Here is a 21,118-nt window from a genome sequence, read left to right as displayed (position 1 = left end):
CTACTTCTGCACCTATTGTCTATTATGAGTGTGACTATAGCGAAGGCTGAGTTCATTGGTTCAAGCAGCTTACAATTTCATGCAGTCTGCGGTGGAAAACATTCAGCAGACGAGGAAGCAGCAGCAGAGTTTGTTGAAGAAACTGTTGTGCCAGTTTCAGCACCAGTTCCTGATGCTTCACTCATTTTTCAAGATGAAGATGTTGATGATCCTGACAACCCCACACCTGCAGACATCTAACTTTGCCTGAAGGTATATTAAACGTCTCACTTTAGAAGCGGGAAGTGCTCATCTTTTCTGTACAAGTTAATTCCTGTACATATACCTGTACCCTTCATTTCATCTGTGCCTGTACAGTATATTGCTTTATTAAAATTTCACTTGCTACTCATTTAATATTTGTTTCATTATTATCTAACTTGTACTGATTTCCACGGTATTTTAAAGGTATGATGAGGCAGTTAACTATTGCTTAATGTAATCCTTCTGTAATTCGGCATTTTCACTCATTGTTAATTTTCACAGGTCCCAGTGGTGCTGGATTACAGAAGGGCGACCTGTACCAGTGACCCAGGTTCAATTTCTGCTGCTATCTGTAAGGAGTTTGCACACTCTCCCCATGACATCAAGTGCTCCAGTTTCCTCCCACAGTCCAAAGACATACGGTTGGCTGGTTAATTGGTCATTGTAAGTTGTCCCATATTAAGCCAAGGTTAAAATGGGTGTTACAGAGTGGTGTGATTCGAAGGGCAGGAGGGGTCTTGCCCACACTGTCACTCAATAAGTAAACAGACAATGGTTGTATCATACCTACATGGAAATGTACAAAGAAATTAGTTGTTTAACTTACACACCCAATGATGTGCTGGAAGCAGCCCATCAGTGTCACCACACATTCCAATGTCAACATAGCAGGCCCCCAATGTTCAGTAGGGCAGCACAGAGCATAACAAACAACAAAACAACAAAAATAAAACAAGCCCTATTCCTCCCACTCACCAGCAGGCAGTCCTGCAACTCCAGGACAGACTTCTAGTTATCGGACTTCTGATCGATCTTCAAGCTCCAGTCTGCTGCATCAACCTCTGGAATAGCCGCTGGTGGGACACCGAACTCCGGGTGCCTCCGGCTCACACAGACCTCCAATCCTGGGCCCACAGACCTGCTACAGCCCAACATCCATGGATATCCTTTGTCACATGTCCACACTGCTGATCCTCAAGCAGAGTGGAGGCCTAGACTCTGGATGTCCTTCACCGCCCACATCATTGGACTTTGGAGTGTGGAGCAACTAGATCTCATCTCAATCCCTAAACTCTAACCAAACTTAAAAAAAACTAAGTCTGACCACAATCTCAAAGACGAATGCAGCTTGTCACCAAGTGCATATGCTGGTTCCCAATCATCCATTAGATACATCATTGAAATTGCTCAACAACTGCTTTGATTATCTATGTAGTGGCAATGCGCATAGAACCAGTGGTGAGGAACACTATAGAGCTTTGTCCAGTATCAATGTATCAGCTCATCGAAAGAGTGGACTGCTGTAGTCAAGTATGTGCTTCTCCAGGCAACCCTCCCAGAGCAGAACAGCTAAAATGTGAACCAAGGGGCACCCCAGCACCATTTCAAAAGATCACTGGATCCTTCAACAAGTGAGAAGAGTTAATTCTATAGTTTTAGAAAGAAGCAGTACCTACTGAGATTAGAGATGATGAAAAATATATCTACAAAAGGGAAGAGCCACACTCTTACAGATTTATGATTGTTTACTTGATTTGACATGTGCATTACTCACCTCTACCATTCTCTTCTAAAATGCTTAACTGAATCTGAGAAGTTTGCCTGCCTTTTCAAATTGTGATGTCTATATTCAACATTTAGAACAAATGGTGATAGATTCATTTCCACAGTTAAACAGAAAACCAGTGTTTCTGAACTCACTGAGTACTGTTATATTGATAAGATGGGTGTTGAGTACAAGGAGTAGGACATCACTTTAAAGTTGCACAAGATATTGGCAAGGCTGCACCTGGAGTACTTCGTACAGTTCTACTCACCACACTGAAGGAAGGATATGATTAGTCAAAGGTGCAGAAAAAAATTTCACAAGAGTGTTGCCAGGAAGTGACAAGTTAAGACTGAATAGGCTGGGACTTTTAGATCTGGAGCAACCTTAGAGGTTTATAAAATTGTGAGGGGCATAGTTAAGAAGGATGATCACAGAACGTCCGTCCGTCATCCCCGTCCCCCCCCCCCCCAAAAAAGGTAGGGGAGTCCAAAATTAGAGGGTAGAGGTTTAAGGTCAGAGAGGAAAAGTTTAAAAGAGACTACAGGGGAATTTTTTTCACATGGAGGATGGTGGGTATAAGGAAAAAGCCACCAAAAGAAATAGTTGAGGCAGGTACAATTACAACATTTAAATGTCATTTGGAGAGGCACATGAATGGAAAAGGTTTAGAGGAATATGGACCAAACACAGGCAAGCAGGACTAGCTTAGAAAGAGGTCAGCACGGATGGATTGAACTAAAGTCTTCCTTCTGACTAGTTCCTTACTGTACTAACTTACCTCACACCAAAGATGTACCAAAACATCATAGTCCAAATCATTAAATAAATAGATAAATGCCTATGTAATCAGGATTGTGTGTTATTAGCCAATACAATGGACAAGGAAAACTTGCTTTTCCTGTTGGGAAGATCAATTCTCAAAAATCTGGTTGAACTGTGTTTTTTTATCAGATATACTTGAATGAGGTTACTGAAGAAAGTCATTTAAACATACAACATGATATAGATCAATGGTAAAGCTAAGAGAACTCAATTCACACAAAGTGATAATTGCTAATCTATTCTGGGAGGTAAAATTTCACTATGGTGTATAGAGTAAATGACAGGGATCTTAGGAGTGTTGATGTACAAAGAGACTTTAAGTGATGATAGGGTGGATAGAGTAGTAAACAAAAGGCATTTGGTATGCTTCCTTCCCATCATGGGCCAAAGCATTGAGTATAAAAGTTGGGATATCATGTTGAAGTTGTGCAAAATATCAGTTAGACTGCACTTAGAATACTATAAAGTTCTGAATGACACACTAACAAAGAGATATGGTTACAACTGAGACTGCAGAAGAAACTGACCTTGCGGTTGCCAGGAATGGAGCAAACTTGGCCAAAAAGCCATCATTGACATCAGCCAAATAATGTAAAAAAACAGTGCCAACACCAACCCTGCAGAACACCAGTAGTCACAGGCAACCAACTAGATTCCCTTGATTCACATTCTTTACTTCCTGCTAGTCAGCCAATCATCTATCCATGCTGGTGTCTTTCCTGTAATACCAAGGAAACTTATGTTGTTTAGAAGCCTCAAGTGGAGCACCTTGTCAAATGCCTTTTGAAAATCCAAGTAAACAACATCCTCTGACAAACACAAGATAATATCCACTGATTCTCCTTTGTCAATCTTACCTGTTATTTCCTCAAAATTTCCAAAAGATTTGCTTCAATAGGTACATTTAATATCAGAGAAATGTATACAATATACATCCCGAATTTTTTTTTGTCGGGCAAGATTTCTCTTTAAGTAAACCATACTGATTTTGCCATATTTTATCATGTGCCTCCAACTACCCAAAACCTCACCCTTAATAAATAGACTTGGGTCTTGTCAACCACCAAAATCAGGCTACCAAGCATATAATTTCCTGTCTTTTTACTGACCTCCCTTTTTAAAAAGTGCAGTGATATTTTCAATAGAAGCCTTTGCTTGTTATTTATACCAAGTTCTGAATTGTTTTCTGCTTTTTTCTTGCAGAATTATTAGTGACAAAAATCACTACTAAAAACACACATGAAACTGACACTAAAAACCATTTGTTTGAAGTACAGTGTAGTGACTAACGACCACACAAGTGCATATGGCTGACACTATTTAGAAACTATTTAGCAACTGTCTTCATTCCCAATTATGCGACATAGGATCCCAAATAAGCAAAGGGCCTGAAACATCAACTGTACCCTTTTCCATAGCTGCTGCCTGGCCTGCTAAGTTCACTTTCTGTGTTGAAAGGAATCCCTTTCTTTTTTATTCATTTTTATTCTTTAAAAGTTGTCCAAATAAGTAGCTGCCACTATTGCACACAATAATATTAACTTGAGACACAAGAGACAAAATGTTAAATACTTTGGCCTCAACTTACCTAAGTTTTATGAAATTGCTTACAGAGCTAGAGCTTCCATTACATTGCCTTAATTTATTTTGCTCAAAATTTAAGCATACACACATAGCCCCAATCACATTAGCAAGACTAGACATTCCCAGTCACATTTGAGCCAACCCAGTCACAAATTGCCCATGTCCCTTGGGAGAATTAATTACCATAACGTGTTTCAACTTTTTGCCCAAATGGTGGGCCTCCAAAGAGGCTGTAAAAGCTAAACAGACAATTCGGTCAAAGACATTGACAGGCAGTTTGAAGCTGTTTGAATGCATTTTGTTTTCCTCCATTATTTGCATAGTAAATAATACCACATAAAAATTTGATTAGCAGCTGATTCAACACGTTATATCAATAAAATAAAAATGGTAGAAATGGTAAAATGAAATTGAAATGCTATATTTGATATTTAGTTACATTTCTATATTCAAATTGAACCATGTTACCACTCAAATACAATATGAAATGTCCTTCAAAAATTGCAGAAATGTTGTTTGAAACACTCAACTACTTTGGATCAAGACAATGCAGATGTAAGAAATCATAAAAACATAAAATCCTGTAAGTATTCAACTGTCAGATAGCATCCATGAAGAGAAAAAACCTCTCAATTTGAAGCCCCTTAATTAAATTGATAGAATCCATTGTTTCCAGCTTTTTCTGTTTTGGCTCATGTCAAATTTACCTTCATTTTAACAGATGAATGAGCTTGTTCAGAACTTCAAGAAAAACAAAAGATACAGAAGCAGAGCTCTTGTTTTTTTTCTCTCTTCTTCTGGATGCTTATAAAGACATTCATGCACTTTTCATCTTTACCAAATTTTCACAAGCCTGCTTAAGGGATATAGTACCTCATAACAATTGTGGCTAAAAGGTCAGCTATTATCTGCTTGTAGACTTCATAATCACAAAGATACTTAACTTTCTAGTTTGCACCTTCAGAAATGCAAATTTCTTTTTTTAAAAAAACCACACATTTCTTACTTTCTTACTTTATTGAACCATGTAAAAAGGATATCATTAAATTGGTAAAAAACACAAAATGCTGGCATAACTCAGTAGGCCAGACAGCATCTATGGGAGGAGGTAGTGATGACGTTTCGGCCCAGAACGTCGTCACTACCTCCTCCCATAGATGCTGTCTGGCCTGTTGAGTTCTGCCAGTTATTTATTTCCACCATCTGCAGATTCACTCCTGGTGTCATTAAATTGGTCACTTCTTTCAATATCGCTGATTGGACAAATTAATTCTATTAAAATGAATATTCTACTTAAACTTATGTATCTTTTTCAGGCTTTACCCATTCTTATTCGTAAATCCTTTTTTGACTCCCTTGATTCCATTTTATCCTCTTATGTGTGGAAAAATAAACACCCCTATTTAAATAAAGTTGATCTTCAAAAATCTGGAAAAAGTCTGGAGGTTTAGCATTACCAAATGTTAGGTTTTATTACTGGGCAGTTAATATACAATTATGTTTTGGCTATATTATATTAATCGTGCAGACTGTCCTGTATGCGTCTCTTTGGAACCTAACTAATAAATGTTCTACTATTTCTCTTCTTGGATCCTCACTTCCTTTATTTGTAAGTAAACTAACTGCTAATTTAATAGTTAAACATATTCTGAGGATATGGATACAATTTAGAAAACACTTTGGTTTATTGAGATTTTCCCTTTCAAGTCCCATTTATTCTAGTGTTTTTTTAACCCTCCATGATTGATTTAGTTTTTAAAGAATGGGACAGGTTGGGTATTAAATTTTTTTGGGATCTTTTTTCATTTGAACAATTATCGGCTAAATATAGCTTACCCAAAATTCCCTTTTTTAGATATTTACAAATCAGAAACTTTTTAAGATCTCAATTATGCACATTTCCTATAAGCTCAGATAAGAACATACTAAACGTAATTTTTATTTTGACACCTTTTCATAATGGTTCATTATCTAATATTTATGGTATGTTACAGGAGATGAGGGGTGTTCCTTTAGACAAAGTTAAGAATCTCTAGGAACAAGATTTACTGACATCAATATCTGAGGAAACTTGGAATGAAATTTTTAAACTGGCTAATACTTCATCACTATGTGCTCGTCATTCCCCTCCTACAACTTAAGGTGGTACATAGAGCTCATATGACTAAGGATAAGCTATTTTGTTTTTATTCAGATATATCTCCCTACTGTGACAGAAATTGGAGAAGCTTCATTAATTCATATGTTTTGGACTTGTCTGAATCTTGAAAAATATTGGAAGGTAGTTTTTCAAACTTTTTCCTTACTTTTTAAAGTCAATTTTCAGCCTAACCCTCTGATGGCCCTGTTCAGTATTGTTGCAGGACAACATATCAAGCTGAAGGCATCTGATTTACATATTTTGGCCTCTAGCTCTCTTATAGCTAGGAGAACACTTTAGCTTAAATGAAAAGATGTTTTCCCTCCTACTCATGTTCAATGGTTATGCAACTTTATGTCATGTTACGAATTAGAGTAGATTCATTGTTCAATTTCTGAATCTTGTCAAGACTTTCAAACATTGTGGGGACCTTTTCTGAATTATTTTCAAAACTTTCAATTCATTGTTTAAACTCAGATGAAACAATAGCCATTGTTTAAACTGGCTATTATTAATTTTTATTATATGAGAAGGTACTGTACCTTCTTTTCTCTTTAATGAACAGTTCCAGCCTTGGTAGGGGTTAGGTTTTTTTTTGTAATAAATTAGTATATTTCAATATAACTATTGATTAACTTACATGAATACAGGGTAATGATATTGCTACTATGAACAGATATAATGTAATTGGTAGTATTTTTAATCTTTTTGACCTTTTATATACACTTTCTTGTACTCTGTATTCTTCTATGTAGAAACTAATAAAAATATTGAAAAGAAAAAAAATCACACATTAGAGGCATTGCATGTATTGCATAAAGAAAAAAGTTAAAGTCATCAAACAACACAATACAGACCCTCTGGCCCATGTGGTCCATGTCTACCACAGTGCCTACCCAACTAGTTCTAATTTCCTACATTTGGCCTCTATCTTTCTACCTGCCCTCCATGTAGCTAGCCAGGTGCTTCGCAAAATAACACCGATGATAGTCTATACCTCAAACACCAGGAAATCTGCAGATGCTGGAAATTCAAACAACAACACACACAAAATGCTGGTGGAAAATGCAGGCCAGGCAGAATCCATAGGGAGAAGCGCTGTCGACGCTTCAGGCCGAGACCCTTCGTCAGGACTAACTGAAAGGAAAGATAGTAAGAGATTTGAAAGTAGTGGGGGGGAGGGGGACATGCAAAATGATAGGAGAAGTCTGGAGGGGGTGGGATGAAGCTAAGAGCTGCTTCCAGCTGCTTTCTCATTTCCCCCTCCCACCACTACTTTCAAACCTCTTACTACCTTTCCTTTCGGTTAGTCCTGACGAAGGGTCTCGACCCGAAACGTCGACAGCGCTTCTCCCTATAGATGCTGCTTGGCCTGCTGTGTTCCACCAGCATTTTGTGTGTGTTATAGTCTATACTTCAACCATTTTCTCTGGCAGGTGATTCCATGTAAAAAGTTGCCCTCAGATCTCTTACATCATAATCCTCTCATCCTGTACAAAAGACTTACATTCCCATGTCTGTATAAAAAACCTTCAAAATGCTCTGCCCTATATTGGGAAGCTAATTAAACAGATTCCATGCCAATATTTATTTTTGTTCTCTTTTCCCATACACTAAGTTGGGTTCAGAGATTTTAGATTCAAGTAAACAAAATGCTGAAAGATGCCCATCCACACACCCACACAGGCAATAGATTTTTTCAATACAAAAATGTCTGCATTTAAAATCACATCTTGCCATAATGATTCCAGCTGATCTCACTCAAGATTCAGAGCTTCACTGGTCCTGTGACTTCAGTGCTTTATTTGCTGTCATTCATTACACATCAAGTCATTTTTAAAAATTTGTTTAAGGCATGTAATTTGTTAGACACTAATTAGACTAGGATAGAAGTTGCAAATTCACTTCTATAGCTAGCTAGTACCCATAAATACATCAGCAAAAAGCACCAAATTCAAGGTGGGGGGGGGCATTGTCAGGAGCTGGATGAAAAATGGTCAAAAATAGAGAAAATCACAGAAAATTTCCACAGATGCCAGAAATTAATAACATGAAAATTGAGATCAATTATCTTTGCTGCTGGGGATAGTATCTGCTGAAATAGTATTCTATCTGTAATAACATGAAATTTAACTAAAATGTGTTCTGAGTGTGAATTATGCTCATGGAAGGAAATATGATGAAAAGGAGAGAAGCAGGTTAAAATAACCATGATTCTAATACAGATGTCATAACCTGATTGAGGAAACATTTCAAAGATTAAAATCAGAACATTGGGCAACAAAGTAGTCAAACGATAACTGAATCCAATTTGCAGTTCATTACAGAAGGTTGCTTGCAGCAATTGACGTCAATTATGCAAGTTACTATTTAGTTTCCACCAAAACTATGGAATCAAAGTCTTTAACCCAACATCTTCTTTGATAGTCATTTATTTATTCATATCAAAAAGCTATCAAATTAATTTCAACACATTCTCAACATGGGCAGGATTAAACAATACTCGTAAAAGTCTTGGCCTCTTAACTATCTAATCATTTTAACTGCATTTTATTTAACTTGTAGAAACATGAAAAAATACCTGCATTCCTGTTTTAATTTACTTTGTGTTAAAAATTGAAATGCATATAATGCAGAATATTGTGTACCAGCATTCAGAAGCCAAGATCAAACTCTTACTACCCTATTTTTATCTGGAGAGTTTTTTTAAAAAGTTCAACTACTAATTCTACTAGATCAAATATAATATAATGTAGATTACCAAAAATCATTCAATGTCACGAATGTTCTGTGATCTTACAAAAAAAAGTCAGTTTGTAGCGTCAATCAAAAAACCACAAACTCTAATGGAGGTATTATGGTACAAATGCAGCTTTAAAATCCCATAAATTAAATGCTGTAGCTCATTTTTTTCTTTAATAAACTGTATGTGAGACACCCAACTTTAATTGAAAACCTCAGGCTTCAATTCCTAATAATTCCAGAGGAAATTATATTTCTGGCCAATAGCCACTTGCTTACAAACAAGCCTTGAAAGAATAACTGTATCTGAACAGTCAAACACTAGATTGGTTTGGTCCTTGATAAGTAAAAGATCAAACAAGTGACACATGCATCCTGCTATTTACTAACTTCCCCCATTTAATTGATTATTTACACAAATACAAATATACACACAGAATGTTGGAGGAAGTCAGCGAGTTCGGCAGCACTGTGGAAGGAATAGACAATCGATGTTTCAGGCCAAGACCCTTCAACAGAAAGGAAGGGGAAAGAAGTCAGATAAGAAGGTGGATGAGGGGGAAGAGTACAAGCTAGGTTATAGGTGAAGCTAGGTGACAGGAAAGGTAGGTGGGTGGTGGGCAAGAGGAATGAAGTAAGAAGCTGGTAAGTGACATGTAGAAAAGATAAAGGGTTGAAGAAGAATGATTCTGAGAGGAGAGGGGAGTGGACCATAGAAGAAAGGGAAGGATGAGGGGCACCAGAGCAAAGTGGCGGGGAGGTGAGAAGAGGTGAGAGAGAAGCCAGAAAGGGACATGGTGGGGGGAAGAAATTCCCGGAAGTTTGAGAAGTTGATGTTCATGCCATCGGGTTGCAGTCTACCTACACAGAATATGACACGTTGCTCCTTCAAGCTGAGAGTCACCTCATGGTAGTAGAGGAGGTCATAGAACATGTTGGAATGGGAATGGGAAGTAGAATTAAAATGGGTGACCATAGGGAAATCCTGGCCTTTACAGACAGAGTGAAGGTGCTTGACAAAGCGGCCCTGCAAACTGTGTCACTTCTCACCAATGTAGAGAAGGCTGCACCAGGAGCGCTGGATACAGTAAATGGCTCCAACAGACCTGCAGGTGAAATGTTGCCTCACCTGGAATGATTGCTTGGGGCCCTCTATGGAGATGAAAAGATGAGAAGGGGCAGGTGTAGTATTTGTTCTATTTACAGGGATAAATACCAGGAGGGAGATCAGTGGAGGAAAGACGAATGGGCAAGAAAATCACGAAGAGAACAATTACTGCAGAAAGCAGAGAGTGGGGGGGGGGGGGGGTAGTGCAAAGCATTTTTAGCGGTACGATTCTGTTGAAGATGACATAAGTTACAAAGAATGATGTGCTGGATGTGAAGGCTTGTGGTGTGGCAATTAAGGACAGGAGGAACTTTATCCCTGTTATGGTAGCAGGAAGATGGGGAGAAGGCATATGTTTGAGAAATGGAAGAGATGCAAGTGAGGGTAACATTAAACGTAGAGGAAGGGATGTTATGAAATATAAAGTCTCATCCTGAGAACCAATGTGACTGATGGAGAAACTGAAAAAAATAGAATAGCACTTTTACAAGTGATAGGGTAGAAAGAGGTATATTCAAGACAGTGTTACGTCCGTAGCCCCTTCCTTTGTGAGAACCGCCAGATCACTGTTGGGTTGAGTCAAAAGTGGGGGGGGGGGGGCCAAGACATGAGGGGGAGACATGCAGGATGTCACGTTTCTTCCCCCCCCACCCCCCCATAGCGATGTAAAGCGACTGGACATGGCCATTGTCTCTTGGGAGACAGATTTGTAGATTGAGATGCTCTGCTACGTGAATGCCCTCAGGCAAAGTGGGCTGGTTGAGGGAGAGATTGCATCACCCCCAACCTGATTGACATCTACGACCCTGCGAGTCAAAAGAGGGGCCGTAGGAACAACCCCTCAGACGCACCAGAAGAAACGTTAAGCGACCACATAACAACAGACAGTCATCGGAAACCAAGCCATGTACGTTCAATTCTGTGGCTGGAATTGGTGGCTGAAACCACGGAAAACGGCTTTTTAGCTAACAGCGAGGAAACCCGCTCCCTTGACTCAACGGACTGACGTCACAAAAGACTTGGGCAAGATTAAACGCCTCCCTCTCTTAAACCCAAACCGCTGCAGCCTGAATGAGCTAATGACTTTTATATTTCCATCTGACAATACATTATCCCCTAGACAACGATAGAGTTACGTTTTATTGGTTATGATCATACCTGCGCTTTAGATGTAGTATTGATGATGTATATTATCTGTATGTTTGCATTAATCTTAATTTTCTGCCCCTTTATCAATAAATACTTTTAAAAAATAGTACCATCAGACTTCAACGGACCTCTCCATCTTTGCTGGTAAGTGATCCAGTTACGGGAATTCGTAACAATAGCCATAGGAATCGGTAAGTATATAAAATGTCAGTAGACATTTGTCTGCAAAGATGGAGACAGAGAGATTGAGAAAGGGATGGAGGTGTTAGAAATGGGCCAAGTGAATTTAAAAGCAGGGTGGAAGTTGACGGCAAAGTTGATAAAATTGACAAGCTCAACATAGGTTCAGGAAGCAGCACCAACCCACTGCAGTCGTCAATGTAGAACAGGAAGAGTTGAGGTGCATTACCAGGGAAGGCTTCAAACATGGACTGTTCTACGTAGCCAAATAAAAGGTAGGCACAGCAGGGGCCCATGGCTACCCCTTGAGTTTGGAGAATGTGAGAGCCAAAGCAGAAATTGTTGAGGGTGAGGAACAGTTCTGCCAAATGGAGGAAGGTGGTAGAGGGGAACTGGTGAGGTCTGTTGTCCAGAAAGAAACTGGGTGTTTTAAGGCCTTCCTGATGGGGGAATAGACAGCTCTATTATGTATCACGTTTATGTACATGGTTTCTTAATAATCCCAGTTCCTCACTATATAATCTGTGGCATGATGTGCCAATCATTTAAGGTATGCAGTAAATATAACTGGAGGGTAAGAGGTCTTGTCAAAAAACAGGTAGAACAGTCGGCTAATTTTCATCTAAACAAACAGCAGGGCAGATTTGCTCACCAGAAACTTTGAAGGTCTATCACATTTTTCTAGGTATTGAGACCAAAAAGCAAAATGTTTTAATAATAGAACACAGTTTTAAATTATCAAAATTGGAATCTGGAAGAAAGTAGAAAAGCAGTTCAAGCAAATACATTAGAACTACATGGGTTAATACTCAGAATTATTCTGAACTTCTAAACTCACAATACCTGTCAACTTCCTGGATTTTTTCACCACATTATCAAAGGCTTGTATTAGCGTTGCATGTAGCATGTAGCCCCAAGACATTGTCCACATTTTACAATGAAATAGTACTATACATAATGGACTCAAAATTTCCAGTCAAACCACAACATTTTAATTTAAATAAAAGGCAAATAAGCACATGAAATCTACATCACTTCGGCAAAATCGGTAAACTTATCAGGTCAGAACTTAAATCCTACTTACAGAAAACAAATTTTGACTAGTGCTGAGAGAATGCTGTATACTGGAGCAAAACATAATTCACTGATAAACAGCTCATTTGTGCTGCATTACCTTGCTACACAATACCAGCTCTGAGAAATTCCATCAATGCAAATTAACATTGAAATTCATTATGAGTGAAATGCTGAAATGGGGGCTCAGAATTAGAATCACAATGTAGTACAATTTATACACAAGTGTGAATTCTTTTAGTCTTTATTGAAGATTTGAGCATTTGTTCTCCCCAATCTCCCCCCCCCCCCCAACCCCCGGTTCATCTCAAGGTAGATAAAGATGAATTTAATGGAAGCAAAACTAATTACTTTAGAAATGGAAAAATTCTAGATTTCTTGCAAGAATCATGATTGAAGGATCATGGATATAAATTTGTGAAAAAAAAATCTGGAAAAGATAACGGTAAGTGTATTATACAAAAGTACACTTTCCAAACAGCATCCCAAGTAATCCACAACTTTTAAACTTGTTATTCAATCAAGTAAGCAAATCTAGATCAATGTAACTTAATTTTAGAGCAATTATTCTCCTGACATGTTACACTTTTGTACATAAAATGTGGCAATTGCCATGTATTTTCAGTAAAAGCAAGATATCTTCGAGGTTGATAGGTTCTTTATTAGTTTGGTGACAAAGGTTACCGGGGGGGGGGGGGGGGGGGGGGAGAGAGAGAATGGGATCAAGAGGGAAAATAAATCAGCCATAATCGAATGACAGAGAAACTTGATGGGTCAAATGGCCTAATTCTACTACTATGTCTGATGCTCTGCTTTTTTAAACTGAAGGGCGGGTAAAAAGAAAAGGAATGATATGACTATTATAGAAATGGACATAGGTTCTGTACTCAAAAGATTCCCAAAGATCACTTCATCAAGCAATGATTCAACGCTATAATGTTTTTTATAACTAAAAATAAGTTTTTAAAATTTTATTGTATAGGTCTATACCAGTTATTAGAATACAGTACTCAACGGTAATGATTTTGGATGAAATTTAGCATTACTGCAATTTTAAAACTAATTTAAAGTGAAATATGTCTCATTTGCAACATTATTATAAAGTAAAACATTGCTTCTGGCACATTGGCCTAAATTTTCACTTTACTGTAATGGAACCCAACAGCATTCTTTGTGAGTTTACCGTGATTTGCCATGGACTTCAGGATTCATTTTTTACATGTGGCTTAATGGAGAAATCCCAAAGCTGGTAGCAATGATTTGATACTTCTGGACTAAAAAAAATATCACTTATCTGTGAAATGGTAAAAATGTTACATTTTAACGCATGGAGTATGAAATTTTAATAGTAAGGGTTGTCATAGCCGAAGGGTTGTAGTGGGGATGAGCTCCCACTGCTAAACAAATGCTCTTCATGGCGTGCTTCTCAAACAGCCTCTGACAACCAAGTCCAACTCCTGGCCTTCACGTGTGACATAGTTCTTATGCTCGGCAAAGCTTTTTTCACTGACAGGAGAAGGGGCAAAGGCGGACCACTGGTGCCTTAAAACCAGTTGCTCCGGGCAGATGGGGCTCAGTAACCACGGATAGTAGCTTATCCAGGAGAGGGAAACCTCTGATTTCAAACCTCCACTGCCTTGTGGCCATACCCACTCACGGGAAAGGTTTTGGGAGTAAACCCCGAGGAAAAATCTGGAGTGGGAGTCCCGAAGGCGGCTGACTGCTGTACCCAGCACCAACCAGCACGGCAACTCCTGTGACGCTGCTGGCACCAAACGGTATCGATTTTCATCGTTCCTCTGGACCTGCCATCAACATGGAGAGGGGGTTCCCACTGCATGGGCAACAGACAGATCTCCATAGCAACTCCCCCCGGAGAATTGACTACCAGAGGTGCGGTACCCATGGTCAACCATGACCGACAGAGGCCACACTAGAGTAATCATTACATTTCAATCAGTAATCAAGGGCCACAAAAAGGGGGAAGAATGTGTGACGTTCATGGATGGGCCAACTTCCACATCAAAACATCTCAAAGATCCTTACATGATTTACCCAAACAAATGCTTACAAACATTAATGAGCTAGTCTGAAATGACATACTGCAAATTCAGTGACAAAGAACATATGGCAAAGTGACATAAGAAGCACCATTTAAACTAACTCATCCTTCACAATGATTATTTCAATCATAGCTTTCTAAACAAACTATGGAATATGTAAGCTGCAGTAATTAAAAATAAAAACAAAATATTCTTAAATTATCAAACATTGTTCTATAGATCACTGGAGTGAAAGTACTTCAACAGACACCCAAATCAGCATCGTTTCCTATCAAAAGCAAATTAAGGCAATTCGATTTGTAGTTAGAATATAGGAACCACAACGGCAAAAGAAAAATCTTGACTGGAGTTATGTACAAACCTCCAAATGGGAGTAAGGATGTGGGTTTCAAAATACACCAGAACGGCAAGCAAGAAAGGTGATGTTTAAGTGACTGGTGAGACTAGCTAGTGGGCTACCAAATAAGGAATTTGTGATAGGTCTACGAGATGGCTTTTTAAAGCAGGTCACTGCAGAGCCACCAAAGAACGTGCAATTTGGATTTGAGACAGATTTGATCTTAAGCTGAAGGAACCCGTAAGAGAGACAGTGATCATACAATGATAAAATTCGCTCTGCAGATTGAGAGTGCAGCTAAAACCTAGTGTAACAGTACTATTGTTGAATAAAGTTAACTACAGAGACAAGAGAGAAAATGGCCAGAGTTGATTAACAAGGGAACTTAAAAGGGAAGATGGAGGTTCCTGAGTCAGTCCTCACTGGGGGATCACAGGTGGAGAGGGTCAGCAGCTGTAAATTCATTGGTGTTATCATTTCACATGGTCTGGGCTCAGCACAGAAATGCATTGGAAAGAAAGCAAATGTCCTTGGAAGTTTGCAAAGATTCAGCTTAGATGACATCTAAAACTCTGATAAATTTCTATAGGTGAGGTGAAGTATATTGACTGGCTGCATCCACTACAAAAAGTAGTGGATATGGCCCAGTCCATCACAGATAGAGCCCTCCACACCATTGAGGGCATCTACAAGGAACACCATTACAGGAAAACAGCATCCATCATCAAGGACCCCAACCATCAACGCCATGCTCTGTTCTTGCTGCTGCCATCAGAAAGGTGGCACAGGAGCCTCATGAAAAATGCTCGTTTTGCTGCTGTTTTTATTTGCTTGTTGTGTTCTGATTTATTGAGTTGTATTGTTTTGCCAAGCATTGTGGGCAAACTTTGTTAGCGGCAAAATTGTGGTAACACTTGCGGGTGGCTCCCAGTACATCCTAAGGTGTACGGTATTTATTGTTAACACAAGTAACATACGTGATTGTTGTTTCAATGTTCATGAGATAAACAAATCTGAATTCCTCACAGTAATTTTCAGGTTGGGTCCATGAGTAAGAAGGAAAATAGCATTCATTTCATCAGGAGAATATAAAATCAAGGCTGTACTGCTGAGACTGGTCAGATCACATTTGGAGCATTGAGCAGTTTTGGGCATCACATCCAATAAAGAGTGTGCTGTCCCTGGGGAGGCTACATAGGAGGGTCATATGAATGACCTCATGAATGAAAGGCTTAATAGATGAAGAGCATTTCATGTCTCCGGGCCTGTACTTGACGGGAATTCAGAAGGATGGGGGCATCAAGAAAGGTTAAAAGAAAACTAAATATGGACTATTATGCCAGATCTTAAAAAAACAATTAAAAATGTACAACTTTCTTCCCACCCCCCACCAAGTTTTTTTTAAATCCCAAATAATGCACCACTATTCAGGGTATTAAAGAAAACACAGGGAAATAAATTTTACAGGAGAAGTCAATTGCAGGGCAGCACCTGAGTGCAACTGAAGATATCACTTAACTGTAGAAACGAGACAGTACCAAAGCGTAAACATGAAAAACACCTCTCAGGTTAGCACTTTACCCTGGAGGCTCCAGTTAACAATGCTACACTGGTTAAGTGGGGAACAAAACATTTTAATTAACAGTTTTAATATGTAACCTTCCCAGTTTTGGCAAACAATGAACATCAAATAAGAATAGAAGGAATTTATCTATTAAGCCCAGCTGTCCCCAAAATTGAGAAAGGGAAGATTATCCAATTACAATGAAAGAACTTACATGTGTTCTTGAGGTAAGGATAAGATTAAATTAGCAGAGCCCAATAATCAATTTATTTGTTGATAAATTGTCCAGGTTCACAAGATCAATAAAGAAAACATAAAATGTGCTGGTAGAGCTTTTAGATTCAATGTTAGCAGGAATCAGGGAATAGGAGTGGATCACAATTATTGGGTGAAGTCTGCCAATTATAGTAAAATACTAAATATAATTTGCAGGTTTGGAAAATTACAACTGCATCATCATAAACTTCTGGGTGATACATTTTGCAACCAATACTGAACATGCATAACATTTGGCATGCAGCCTCTGCTAAGCACTGTTCTAATCCCAATTCTCTACAGGCTTATAGCACATCTTGTCAGATTCACATCTATATTTCAATAAATGCTACAATGCATCTTTTAGCATTGAACATTTCAATAAGCCTCTCTAACGTTTCACTATTCCCTGGAATAACAATCTCAGCAAATAGCAATAACTTGCAATTTATAAAAGGGATTCCAATCAAATCTTTATAGAGTTAGACTCTGTCTACATTGCAGCAGTAGAATTAGATACAGCTTCACTGCCAAACACGCCCTTAAATAAACTTAGAACAGATAGCAAGAGAAAAAAAAGTAGCGCAATCTAAAAGTTCAATAACCTAGTGGAAAGTATAACACAAAAGGAAATCACAAAAAGAAAAACTGCATTTTGGGAACAAATCAAGAACTCTTATTCAACCTTTTCTATAAATTTTGCTCTGGTTCGCTTATTCCCGTTTCTGTAAAGATGGTACCTGGGTAATTTGGAGTACTTGTACTGTACACTTTAACCCACCCCCAGCCCCCCACAATTCTACAATTATCCATCAGCCCCCAAGTTTTAACCTCGAACGATCAGAAATAACAATTTAACTAAGGAAAAGTAATGTATATTGGGTTTTTTTTCTTCCTGCCCGAATAAACAAGGGAGTGAATGGGTTACTTTTACGAGCTCAGGGATGAGCAAAAGTCTCCACTTTCATCATCATAATCGCCCACTCAACACACGTAAAAAGCGCGTCAACCGTCTACCGAAAAGTTACGAAATTTAACAATGTGATTCAACTGTTGCCAGTTGCAAGCTTGAGTAAATCAAATAGACAGAATGCTGTATTTATAAAAATACAACGCCGAAAATCCAAAACTCAATATTTGTGAAAGTCCAATGAAATAGGGGAACGATTATAAAACATATACAAAGATGTTCCTTCCTATTTTTATATATACACACGAAATAATCGCGATCATGCGATTTTCCTTGGGGCGTCTCTCCTGTTTCTCTCGCCAATCTACGCAGTACTTCCGCTCAACCGCATTGAGGGGAAAAAGAGCTTTTAAAACTTAATATTCATTCGGTATTCCGAAACGAAATGAGACCGTTTGTTTCCTTTACTTTATCGATTTCTGTTGTTTTAATCATCCTTCATTCATTCGAAAGGGCAGGGCCCAGGACTGGCAACTGAACGTCCAATAGTGGGCAAATCCCCCGCCACCTCCCTCACCTCAAGGGAACGGCAGACCCCCGGTAGACAGACAAACAGACAATGTTAAATATGTCACTCACCTAACCCAGGCGCTACATATATGAAGTAGAGGAATGATGATGACAAGGAGAAGAGAAACAGCAACGCAAATACTGAACGGTTCGGGATGCGTAAAATTCTCATATTATGCTGTAAACTAAATGTAGAAACAGATTCCGGCCGCCGCAGTTAGAGAAAAAACTACAGCAGCTATGGATTGAGGGAGAGGAAATTCTACAGACACTATATCTAAGAGAGAAAGAGGGAGGAGAGCCTCCGCGATGAAGCAGCTAGAAAGAGCAACCTGCTCTCCACATTCATGAATACGGAAGACTCTACCTCCAAACCGAGGGCGGTGAAGCGCTCGCTTTTTGCTAACTTCCGGCTGGAAAGTCAACACCGCCCTCTTACTCGGAAATAGGAAGAATTATTATTTAATAGCATTTCCTGTTACGGGATTTTAAAAAAAATTTAAACACACACTTTGCCCTTGTGTTTTCTTCTCTCTGTATACTTTTTCTCGCCATTGGGATTATAGCCTTTGTTTCCACAAAGAAGGTAAAGTGCACGGCGTTGTTCTCTCTCTCTCATCCAGTGCAAAGGGCAACACTGCAATCCAGCAAATTATTCCAAAGAACTCAAAGCCCTTGGACATGGTGCCTGTTCCCACCTATTTTTACTGAGAATTGAACAAGGTCTTAATCTGCTAAGTGTGTTGTCAGTACGTTCTCGGTTGCCTGGCCTCCCCGCGATTAACGGGAAGCGCCTTCACCGCTAACGTCATTTTGCCGACCCAGGGCGGATCCCTGTACTTGCTTGTTTCAGAGACAGCAAAGGTTACGACCAAACACCATAACATGCCATTTCTCTCGCTAGTGATTCAGTGTGTAAATCTGCTTTACCGTAGTTCCGCCGGTGAATTCCGTGAAACCATATTAGGAATGACTGACCGGACATAACAATATTGTGGTTAGATATATTGTTATAGATAGGTAACATAGTGGGAAAGTAATTCAGAGGACCGAACGAGTTCAAATTTCCTCACGACAGCTGGTGAATTTAAAATCGGTTTACACGAAGGAAAATGATATCAGATATTCCCCTTATTTTGGGGAATCCCTCGGGGATCAAGGATGACTTGCATTTCTGAGGTAACTTGTGCCTTACGGATACCCTTTCACAGATTGAGCTGGCGGCGCCTAAAAGTTGGAGGGCTTGTAGGGAGGGGGTGTCCTTTGTTTACATATTTTCTCTGTGCTCCTGACGTGTGTGCACTTTGAGGTTCTCAATACAATTCCCAATTCTTGTCCACTTTGAGGCAGAATTTCTAAGATTCCTAGGGAATTGGCAGTTTTTCAAGGAGGCCTTGTGTTATATTCTGTGAATATCGAAAATCTTCTGGATGCCAAGTAATCAATTCTTGATGCTGGCTTTGGAAAATACATTGGATGACTCCTTCAGGTGAATATGGGAGATTCCATGTGAACAGTGTTGGTGATAGCTTTATAGTGCCTCGAAGTGTTTGCAGTAGGTATCCAGATCAGGAGATACAAAGCAGCCCTCATCAGGAGGTCAAAGGTGGAAAGGGTGAACAGCTTCAAGTTTTGGTGTCAACATCATTGATTCAAATATGAAGAAAGCACAACTACAGCTATACTTCATTAGTAGTCCATGGAGATTTGGTCTGTCACTAGACTCCAACAACTTTCTACAGATGTACTGTGGAAAGCATTATGACTGGTTGCATAACCATTTGGTATGGAGGCAGCAATGAACAGGATTGGAAAAAGTTTGAGAGGACTGTAAGCTTAGCCAGCTCCATCACAGGCACTAGCCTCATCACCATCATAGACATATTCAAAATGCCTCAAGAAGGTGACATCATCATTAAGGATATTACTCATCCAGGGTGTGGCCTGCTCTCAATACTCCCATCAGAGAGGAGGTACAGGAGCCTGAAGACACACTCAACGTTTTAGAAACAGCTTCTTCCCCTTCCCCATAACATTTTTGAATGGTTCATGAACCAATGACACTACAACACTATTTTTCTTTCTTTCCGCTCTGCATATTTTTTTTATATTTCTTAATGTAAATTATATTATTTTTGACTATTGTACTGCTGCTGCAAAACGTCAAATTTCATGACATGTCAGTGATAATCTGAACACAAAACTCAGCTGAAATAAATATGCCTGGGCACTTTCAATTTTGTGTTTTATATTCTTTTTCTCTTTGTATGCTGTTTGCTTGGTTGTTTTTGCACATGAGGAGGGGGAGTTCCTTTGAACAAGTTCCATGGTTTCCTTTGATTCATGACTGTTTCTAGTGAAGATGAATTTCAGGTTGGAAACTCCATACATACTTTTATTGAAAATGCACTTTGAATCTTTGTTTCTGATTATTTTTGGAGGGAAATTTTGCACAGCAGGGTCAGGTTCAATTAGATCCTTCACCTTGTAGATATTGAGATTAAGTTCAAGCAGGTAAATCACGACCATCTATTAACTTACAATTTCACGTGGGTATTTTGTGTATTTTGTGGTGATTCTAAGTACCAAATTCCCAATTTCCATTTGAAAAGAAACGCTCAATTGACGTCTTTGCTGTGGTCTCCCTCTCCCTTGTAAGATAAGGTTTTGCCTTTTTTAGCATTGGTGTATTAAGTATGACACATCTCAAACTGGAATAATGCAAGATCACATGGTACCACTTTGAAATGTTCTTCTTTACTTCAAACTTAATGAGAATGATTGGAACTTGAAAATGCCAGTCACATTAGCAAGCTGACTGGATTGCT

The 21,118-nt window shown here is 38.9% G+C and overlaps 1 protein-coding gene across 2 annotated transcripts in view; it reads right to left on the bottom strand.

Moving 5' to 3' along the window:
- The window catches only part of LOC132399781 (beta-1,4-galactosyltransferase 5-like), a 79,130-nt gene extending 58,475 nt beyond the window's left edge, over positions 1-20,655 (bottom strand). The window contains exon 1 of one of the 2 annotated variants that reach the window (XM_059980516.1): positions 18,360-20,655. In XM_059980516.1, the coding sequence (XP_059836499.1) occupies positions 18,360-18,462 (103 nt within the window). In that variant the 5' untranslated portion in view covers positions 18,463-20,655. The remainder of the gene's footprint in view (positions 1-18,359) is intronic. The other variant, XM_059980517.1, reaches the window with a different exon arrangement.
- Positions 20,656-21,118: the final 463 nt, after the last annotated feature.

This window comes from Hypanus sabinus, chromosome 9 (assembly GCF_030144855.1).
Source record: "Hypanus sabinus isolate sHypSab1 chromosome 9, sHypSab1.hap1, whole genome shotgun sequence".
Taxonomy (NCBI): domain Eukaryota; kingdom Metazoa; phylum Chordata; class Chondrichthyes; order Myliobatiformes; family Dasyatidae; genus Hypanus; species Hypanus sabinus.
The sequence above is the reverse complement of the archived record's forward strand: the minus strand, read 5'-3'. Positions and strand labels throughout refer to the sequence as shown.